Source organism: Aplysia californica, unplaced genomic scaffold (assembly GCF_000002075.1).
Source record: "Aplysia californica isolate F4 #8 unplaced genomic scaffold, AplCal3.0 scaffold00357, whole genome shotgun sequence".
NCBI lineage: Eukaryota > Metazoa > Mollusca > Gastropoda > Aplysiida > Aplysiidae > Aplysia > Aplysia californica.
The window spans coordinates 695,260-705,294 of record NW_004797627.1 but is presented as its reverse complement, the minus strand read 5'-3'; the positions used below and the strand labels follow the sequence as shown (position 1 = coordinate 705,294).

General features: G+C 40.0%; 1 protein-coding gene across 4 annotated transcripts in view; it reads right to left on the bottom strand.

Moving 5' to 3' along the window:
• Positions 1–10,035, bottom strand: part of LOC101862516 (ATP-binding cassette sub-family G member 4) — a 128,498-nt gene that overhangs the window by 6,680 nt on the left and 111,783 nt on the right. For all 4 annotated transcript variants that reach the window (XM_005103067.3, XM_005103070.3, XM_005103068.3 and 1 more), the window contains 4 exons: positions 7,627–7,728; positions 5,083–5,251; positions 2,346–2,446; positions 42–197 (listed from right to left, as the gene is read on the bottom strand). In XM_005103067.3, coding sequence (XP_005103124.1) covers positions 42–197; positions 2,346–2,446; positions 5,083–5,251; positions 7,627–7,728 — 528 coding nt within the window. The remainder of the gene's footprint in view (positions 1–41; positions 198–2,345; positions 2,447–5,082; positions 5,252–7,626; positions 7,729–10,035) is intronic.

The window sequence follows — 10,035 nt, the reverse complement described above, 5'->3', positions numbered from 1 at the left end:
TGTGAGGAGCTAGCGCGCCCCCCCCCAGTACCAGTACTGACCTGTGTGGAGGTAGCGGCCCCAATGAGCAGCCCAACGCTCTGCGCCACCAGCGAGGTCTGCGTGGACAGCGTGAGGAACATGACGAACCGCATGAAGTCGTTGGGCTGCGAGGTCATCCAGTACACGATACTGCCGTACACCAGGGAAAAGATTATCTGGGGCGGCCAAGGAGGAAGGGAAAGGGGAAAAGAAAAAAAAAATTTGTAAAATACTATACAAGTGTGCTGTCAGTGCTGATACTAATACTAGACAATTGATTAGCATCCTAAATTTCATCATTTCAAAACCCCCAAAAAGCAAGTACACATGTATCTCCACTGACGTTGCAAGCACAGTCCAAACCTGCTCTAACAGCCACCTGTACAAATGACCACTACCCAATTCCAGCCTTGCGTTTTATTCTCTATTATAATAACACTGTCCATGACGTCCACCTGTCTAAGACAACCTTTTTTCTCCACAACAATGGGTGGCCGATGGCCATCTGGGACAAGTTCCACTGTCACTGTCGATACAAGGCAATTGCATTAATTATCCAGAACATATTTATCTTCTGTTGATTCTGCGAGTAAAATTGTTCCAAACTTTTTTTTTCTAGTTTTAGTAAGAGTTTTACGGCACTTGCAACACAATCAGGTCATATAAGTGCCAAAGATTAGAGGAGTTACAAGAGAGTATCAACCACAAAAAAGAAGGAGGGGAGATAGAGATGATAGGTTTTTTATAGGAAAGAAGGAGCAAACCACACAAGAGCACCCCCAAACCACCCACTGTTCCTAACTGTATGAACAATAACAAGCCTTATGTTGATACAAATCAAGGCATTAACAGTGCCCATTGGAGGTTCAGTTCCATTCAGCTTGGTTCGGTCTCTAGCAGCTTCAATGCACACTATAAATAGACCAACGGCCCAAACTGATAGCCCATCGTGCAGCCTGGAACACAAACACCAAATAAAAATTAATGAAGGTCATCATTGGTTTGTCAGTTTGTTCGTTTTACCCCTCCCATGGAAGACAGTCCGGCGAGTCCCAGACTGACAAAACCAAACCAAACCAATGATGCCAATGGCACCACCTAAGCACTTAAGAGAAGTCCTTTAATTATTTCCACACGTTCAATTGCTGATGCATCCTTAGAGTTTCTTTTTCCTAACTGGTCATTGAGGCTCAACAACAGTCTTTCCTTGAACTATCCTTCCTTATGGAACCACGGTGTGAAAAGCTTCAAAATGGAACGTTTTTCTAGACGTTTATGTTCACGGTAGTAGTTTATTTACTAACTGTGGTGTGCAAAGAATGAGAAATGTGACACACAATTGGCATGACATCATTGCAAAGCAGCGTCACTTCACGTTTTCGAGAGGAAAGTGGTAAAAGACTTGCTGCAAAACTGGATGTTTCAAGCATATTGCCATGCCATTGGATCCTTCCATGCAATTGGCTCTAATTAATATAGATATCTCTCCCCCCGCCATATATTTTAAAATCATAATGGCATGATCACTGCAAGATTGAAAAAAAAAGAATTGGACAAAAAAATTGGAGACAACTAAAAACTTAACACAAACATTTAAAAAAATAAAATGAACCTACTAAAAGGAAAAACCAAAGTAAAATTTAAGGCCAAGGTCGGCAGTGAGAATGGAATATTTCCTTCAATTTTATGATTTTCTGTTTATGCAATATTATTATTCTAAATCCACTTGCTCATCTTGGGAAATACATTCTAGAGCCTAAAACTGTCTATAAGTCCATGAAAATGCAACCGACAGACAGGCAGGCAATCACATAACTCACAGTTTGTGCTAAAAGTATGGCTAAAATAGGCCTTAGTTACGAAGGTAAAAATAAAAGCTACAATGTAATTGTATAATATACACATACACAAATTAAAAAAATTACAGCTATTCATTTAGTGAACTGAAAATCAGACAAAATGTGCCTGATGTTGATGGAAGTATGTGTGAAAACTTTCATGACTGTTGGATGGATAACGAATGAGAAATGTTCCATGGAAATGTACTAAAAAATCCAAGATGGCGGCTGTTTTTACCCGTTTCCATGGCAACCAAAGCATTTTCCGAAAAATGAAAGGTATCACATGTAAAGAAAATGTATGTGAGGTATGGTTATCACAAGTAAGTAGATGGGAATTTACCCGTCTAGCTTTTAGTTTTCACTGTAGACCTTGGCCTTAAAAGCTTTGACGCAAAACAAGACAGACACAAAAAAAAATCTAACCAAAAAAAACCACAACCGAAAAAAAATGTTCAGGTTAAAAAAACCCGGTGTGATCCTCACTTGGAAGGGCATGTCAGCCATAGTCTTGGCCATGTAGTAAGCCTTGAGACTGTACCAGTAGTTGAGATGTTCTCGCACAAACACAGACATCTCCACTGGGACTGTGGACATCATCTTTCAATTTAGTCATAGTTTAGTAATTAAGAGGTCTTCAAACACCATCAGTGGACTAATGTTCATTTTAAATAATACATAACACTTACACTTTATTATTATTACTATCATTACACATAGCTGAAAACAATGAAATCATTGTATTTTTTTTTTCATGGTAAGTGTTTAACGGCGCTAGCAACTGCATAAGGTCATAAAAGCGCGTGGACACTCCTCACATTTTCAGTTGGAAGGAAATTTCGAATTTTGCCCGGGTGGCGGCCGAAGCCTACTCTTATCGATTTTGGACCAACAAGGGATCTTTAACGTGCGCAACTTGCACACGGGACCTCCGAGATTTTTCGTCTTTGTCCGAGAAGGCTAGGTGTAGATCTTTCCTACCAGAAGATCAGGAGTGTGGCTGAAAAACAGCAGTAAGAAGGAACCAAGGAGTAGCAGTAGAAAAGCTGCAGAAAGAGTCAGGAGCCCAGCGGAGGGGGCAAAAGGGGTGGGGGGGGGGGGGAGAAAGTGGAGACGAAAGCAGACGACAGAAAATTGCAAGCAAGAAGGAAAGAAGATGAAATTATTGTATATATGGCTGACAAAAAGCTAGATATCTATATAAAAACACTGCAGATACAACAAAAGTACACATCACATTGTGTTGCGCCACTATGTCTAAACACATCTCATCCTGTAATGCTTCAGATTTTTAAATTTTTTTTAACGTACGTGATTTTTATGTCCCTATGCAGGGCTGCCCACTCACCACCATACGTTTAAGTAATCAACAACAAAAAACGTAGTAATCTGCTTTAAAATTTTGGAATATGTGGCCATGGATAGTCTTCTTTCCTGGGGTGTCATGATATAGTAAAAAAAATGTAACGTAAAACAAAGGAATGATGAACAAAGAAGTCCTGGTGGGCTCCTCAATGTCCAGTTAAGAGAAAACAAGGAAGGAGGGTATGTGTGTGTGTGTGTGTGGGGGGGGGGGGGGGGGGGGGAGTTACAGCTAGTAAAAACAAACAAAAGAAACCTTTGGAACTGCAGAATACGTCATAACTTTTTGACCCTGATTGTACATCACAGCATATCACGCCACACACCCAAAACAGCTTGTTGTTATTGTTGTTGTTATCGATCCAGAAACAGCTGGGCTCTCACCCTTCTGTCCAATGCCATGTAGTGATAAGTGCAGGTCTGCTGCAGTTGCTGTAATGTTCCATAGAGTGTGTTGTCAATGGTAGGTCTCGGAGGGAGAAAGGTAACTTTGATGTCATTTAGGGATGTGCATTGGAACAGGTGATGATCCGCAGTCTCATATGCATAGTCACACAAGGGACACATTGGGGGAAGTTCAGGGTCTATTCTGTTCAGGTGGAAGTTGAGCTGTATATGTTCTGTTCGTAGGCGGAAGATCGTGGTCTGTTTCTTTCTCTGTATGTGGTTGATATTGTCATTCCTTTTTGTTGTGGTCATATGTTTGAAAACTGCTCTGCCTGTCTTTCCCAGGGCCCATCTATTCATCCAATCTTGTTTGTTGTTGCTTTTAATGATTTGTTTTGCAGTGTTGTATGAGGTTGGAATGTTGGGTTGTTCCTGTCTAGATCCCCGTTTGGCAAGTGTGTCTGCTCTGTCATTTCCAGGTATGTTTGAGTGTCCGGGAACCCACTGCATTACTAGGTTGATGCCACAAAATGTTATCAGATGATGGGAGCCAAACAGTATATGAGTCAAATCTTGGTTTAGATGATGATCATTTTCTATGGCTTGTAAGACTGATAGTGAGTCAGTGAAACCCAATACAACCAACCATTTTAAGTTTGAAACACAGACCCATTTTTCAAAAAAATTCTCTTATAAGCCTAGGCTGTCACCCACAACACAAAAGGGCAGGAAGTTTCTACCACCTTGTCAAGCTAATGTTTGCCATACTCTTGGCTTTACCACATTTAAAGTCTTATGTTTTTGTAAGGACAAAGCTGCACTGAGCGACTCCAAGGGCTCTGTGCAAAGAGGGTGTCAAAGTTAGACAGCAGCACATGACGGATGTGCAGGTCCAGTAGTTTTGATCCTCATATACACAGGGAAGGTGGCCAGTTGGTTGGGGTAGCCGAATTAAAAAAAAAATTGGAATCAGGTGTATTACAATCGTATTTTCGCAAAATTGAATAAAAATCATAACGATTCCACCAAATTCGTACTGATGGGCAGCCCTGCCTATGTACACAATTAGATCATTTAGAAGACAGGTTTCAACCCTGCCTTTCAGGGTCAACGCGGGCTGAGAAGGATACGATGTCCCAGCAGAAAGACAAAGATAATTTATAATAAAAAAGTTCTCCCCACACAATAATCAAACTATGGGCTTCTAGGTGCAACAGCAAAGTGCCTAACTCCTTCACCACAGACACCGATACCCTTTAGTTTTAGTAGAGGTTCTAAGGCGCTTGCAACTGCATAAGGTCATATGAGCGCCAAAAGATTAGAGGTGTTACAAGAAAGTAACAAACATAAAAAAGAAGAAGGGGAGATAAGGACAATACATGTTTGATAGGAAAGAAGAAGCAAACCACACCAGAGCACCCGCCAACCAGCCACACACCAATACCCTGTTCTGTGTGTAGATATTGGTCCTTACATGTGAGCACTGTGGGCATGAGGGCGGTGAACATGAGGAACATCATGCCGAAGAAAAGAAGGCCGGCGTTGTTGAAGGCCTTGCTCGCCTCGTTCCCAATGCCAAGGTACAACAGCCCAATCAGGATACCCACTATCAGGTGAGAGATCAGACGCAGCCTGGTCAAAGTCTGGGGAAGAAAAAAACAACAGATTTTGTTCAGCTTTAGTGAAAGTAAAAGTTTTACAGCACTTGCAATACATAGGTCATATATGTGCTGAAGGTGTTACTAGAGAGTTACATACAAAGAAAAGAAGGAGGAGAGATAAGGATGACAGATGTTTGATGGGAAATAAAAAGCAAACCCCAGAGTGAGGAGAAGCATACCCACACAAAACACAAAGAGGTAGGATCTACCAGTGGCGCCCTCCAACCATGCTCATGGAGGTTTGAAAAAATAAACAAAAGACAAAACAAAGGCAACATCGATATTAATTAAAATAATGACTCATATTAGAAATGTAGTAAAGCGGACATTTAAGGAATTTAGTTTTAACTTGGTTTAAGCAAGAGTTTTAGTCCACTTGCAACAAAATTAGGTCATAAAAATAAGTGCCAAAGGTTAGAGGCATAGCTATAGAGTTACACAAAAAGAAAAGATGGAGGTGAAATAATGATGATAGATCAAAATGTTTGAGGAGCAAACCACACCAGAGTGCCCACCAATCCCCCACTGGAGCAAAAAAAAAAAAAGTTAAATGAAAGACTTTATTTTCTTTCAGTCGACCACGGTTTTCCGACCAACAGTGTCCAGTTTACGCCGACACCATTGTACTTTCCTGACTCGCTGACAGTCGGTGTGACGTAACTGTACATGTCAATTTAGATCATTTAGAGGAGGCTGGTTGCTTTGAATTCACTGTCAGGGCCCAACCCTGGCTGAGAGGGATGCAGCGTTTTAGTTGACAGACGGAGAAACTCTATGTAAAAGAAACGTATCCATACTGGAATCAAACTCACTTCTTCTGCACGCAAAAGCAGAACCCTAACCTAACAACTACCAGACACAGACACCAGTCAGTCAGTTTGAGAAAAGAGAAGCATTTATAACAAAAAAACAACACTAAGTAGCAGGATGAAGTATGTTTGTCAATAAACACTCACAGGCTTTAGTTTCATAAAAATACATCATGTATAACTCAGGAAGTTGTATTTTTACAACACTAATCTACTGCCAAGTTACAATTTATATTGAGTGAGAATCTACTTCTTTCTTCGCCTTTGTGTTCCCTTGCTGGATCTCAGGGGAGGTCGACTGCTGGTTCCTCACCCTGTAGTAAAACTGATTTTTAGTATTAGACTGTTTTCTACACATATATATATCAATTTTAGAACCACCACTTTAACATGCGGAACTTGCACACAGGACCTCCGAAGATTTATCCAAGAAGTTTAGGTGTTTGATCTAACCTATCTAAGATCAGGATTTTGACTGAAATACGACAGTTAGAAAGAGCCAGGAGGAGCAGTAGAAAGAGTCAGGATTATCAGAGAGGGGAGCACAGAGGAGGCTAGGGGTGGGTGGAGAACGTGGCATTGAAAGTAGATGACAGAGCAGGACTAGAGGTGAAAAGAGAAAATTACACAGAAGAAAACTGTTTCATTGCTGTCGGGTTTTGATCCCCAGACCTTTTCAGCCTTTTGAATAAGAGGCAAACACCATACCTCTGGACCATGAGTCCCCCTCTTTGTGTGAGAACGATAACAGCCGCTTTTTAGATGTAGTAAGAGTTTTACAGCATTTGCAACACAATTAGGTCATATAAGTGCCAAACATTTGAGGTATTACTTGAAAGTAACATAAAAAGAAAAGAAAGAGAGGCAATAAGGCCAATGGATGTTTGATAGGAAAGAAGTAGCAAACCACACCACCAGAGCACCCGCCAACCACTCACTCCACCACCTAGAAAAGATGAAGATACAAAAAGATTGTAACGATTGCTGAGGTTTTACACCCCCCATAGACACACAGTAGGTCCTACTTAGGAGATGGGCTGCTTCCACCCTGCAGGTCAGGGACAGCCTCTGAAAGACAAGAGTATTACTGAACACAGAGAGATGAAAATAGAGCATTACTGAACACAGAGAGATGAAAATAGAGCATTACTGAAAACAGAGAGATGAAAATAGAGCATTACTGAACACAGAGAGATGAAAATAGAGCATTACTGAACACAGAGAGATGAAAATAGAGCATTACTGAACACAGAGAGATGAAAACAGAGCATTACTGAACACAGAGAGATGAAAATAGAGCATTGTGAACACAGAGAGAAGAAAATAGAGCCTTGTCAAACATGGAGAGATGAAAATAGAGCATCTTGAAATACAGGAACGTAAGAAGAGAGGATAATGGAACAAAAGAAATGAGGCTACAGCATCATGGAATGCAGAAAGATAATAAGAGGATTACTGAGCACAGACATGAAAATAAGGCATTGCTGAACACAGAGAGGTAGAAATTGAAAATTAGTGATCAAAATAAAGAAATATCAAACAACTTACAGCGTCGCGCACAATGGACATGAAGGTGCGCATGAACAAGACACGGAACTGTGTAAGACAGCTGGTGTTGAACGTATGGCACTCCTGATCAGCGGGCAGGTCCTAGGGGAAGTGACAAAATAGGAGGAGGAATAACAATAAGGAACTTTTGGTTCAAAATTTCAGGTCTTGGAGGAGACAAAGATCACAATCACAGGCAAAAACTAAAAAACACTGTGTGTGTGTGTGTGTGTGTGTGTGTTTGTGTGTGTGTGTGTGTGTGTGTGTGTGTGTGTGTGTGTGTGTGTGTGTGTGTGTGGGTAGGTAGGTAGGTAGGTAGGTAGGTAGGTAGGTAGGTAGGTAGGTAGGTAGGTAGGTAGGTATGTATGTACGTATGTAGGTATGTATGTGTGTGCGTGTGTGTACGTTACATACGACGTATACACACACACATATAAATATATATATATATATATATATATATATATATATATTTATATATATATATATATATATATAAAGTTTTATGGCATTTGCAACACAAACAAGTCATACAAACGCCCATGATTAGAGGTTTTACTCGAGAGTAATATACAAAGAAAGGAAGAAGGAGCAGTAAGGATGATAGAATGTTCGATAGGAAACAAGAAGCAAGCCACACCAGAGCACCCGCTTATCACCCACAAATACAAAAGTAAAAACTCCTTTTAAAAATCCCTCACATATTATGAATCATTTTTTCAATATTTCTGATTGAGCATTCTCGGTCTTCTGGTATTCTAAAAATAAATACATAAAAACTATTTCCATTTTGATCAGCATTCTGGTCCCAGAGGATAATACGATATATTTATGTACAGCAATTTAAAATTCCTTAAATAAAATACTTGCTTTAATACCCCAAGTGACACATTTAAGACCATATAGGAGGCAGGTTGCTTAAAATTGCACAAGTTTGTCCACAACAGCACACGATAATAAGGGTATGTGTGTCAATGATGCAAACTAACCAACAAAGATAACATGCATGCGTGCACATGCTGTCCAAAACATACTCACACAATCACACTCACTTTTTTTGCATACATACATTTATTTACACGCACATGCATTCATGCACACACACACACACACACACATATATACACATACACATATGTACACACATCATACACACGCACACACACACACATACATACACACACACATCATACACACGCACTCACATTAACAGACAGAAAGGGTAGATCAATAGCAGTTCACACCAAACTACCCACAAACTACAAACTTCCAGTGCAAGAAAACTGCACCCCAAAAAACATACATGGTCAAATACAAATGTGACCAAGTGAACAAAACCAAACATAGTAAAAACAAAACCAAAAAACCCAATATGCTCAAATAAACAAAACAAAATATGGTTTAAAAAAACTAAAAACAACCATGCTCAAACAAACAAAAATAAACTCCAATAAACAAAGAAATCTTTTTTTAACTTTTAAATATTTGATAAAAGAAACAAAAAACAGGAATATAACATGATCTTTCCTCTCAAAATTAATCATTTCTTTTGCGTTTAAAGACAACAAAGTAGGCCTATATTTCAAATCTGTAACAATAATAATCTTTTACATCAACAAAAAAAATTAACAACCAGAGAACCGGTTGAGAAACATGCAACCATCACTTCTCCCACTTTGATAGGGAAAACCACAGACTTGAATTATAATATCCTAGACCATGCACTGTCAACTTTGCTCTCTAGACCGTGCACTCACTGTCAACTTTGCTCTCTAGACCGTGCACTCACTGTCAACTTTGCTCTCTACACCGTGCACTCACTGTCAACTTTGCTCTCTATAAAAACTTCACGGTGATGGTGCCCACCATGGGCAAGCAAATGAAGGGCAAAACACCAGACTTGCTATAGTAGAGTGTGCATGTGTATTTGTTTTAGTAGAGGTTTTACGGCGCTCGCAACTGCATAAGGCCATATGAGCACCAGCAGATTAGAGGTGTCACAAGTGAGTGACAAACATAAAAAAGAAAAAGGGGAGATAAGGACGATAGATGTTTGATTGGAAAGAAGGAGCAAACCACACCAGAGCACCCGCCAACCACCCACGTGCATGTGTAACCTTTCCCTCCTTGCTCTTCATTTGGTTCTAAATAAAGGCAAATAGTAAGCTCCTAGGTTACCCAGTATTATGTAAGAGTGTACAGTCTTGGTTATTATAATAGAAGTCAATGGTGAAAACATAGGTGGGAAGAAACAGAAGGTTTACCCATGCACTGTACAAAACATCACTTAATCAATATGGTCGAGAGGGAAGAAACATCACTTAAGAAGGGAAGGGGGTGAGGGGCTGTGAATATTTGCACTTAATAACTAAAATGTTTAGAGCCAAAAATGTAATCATCACTGTAAAC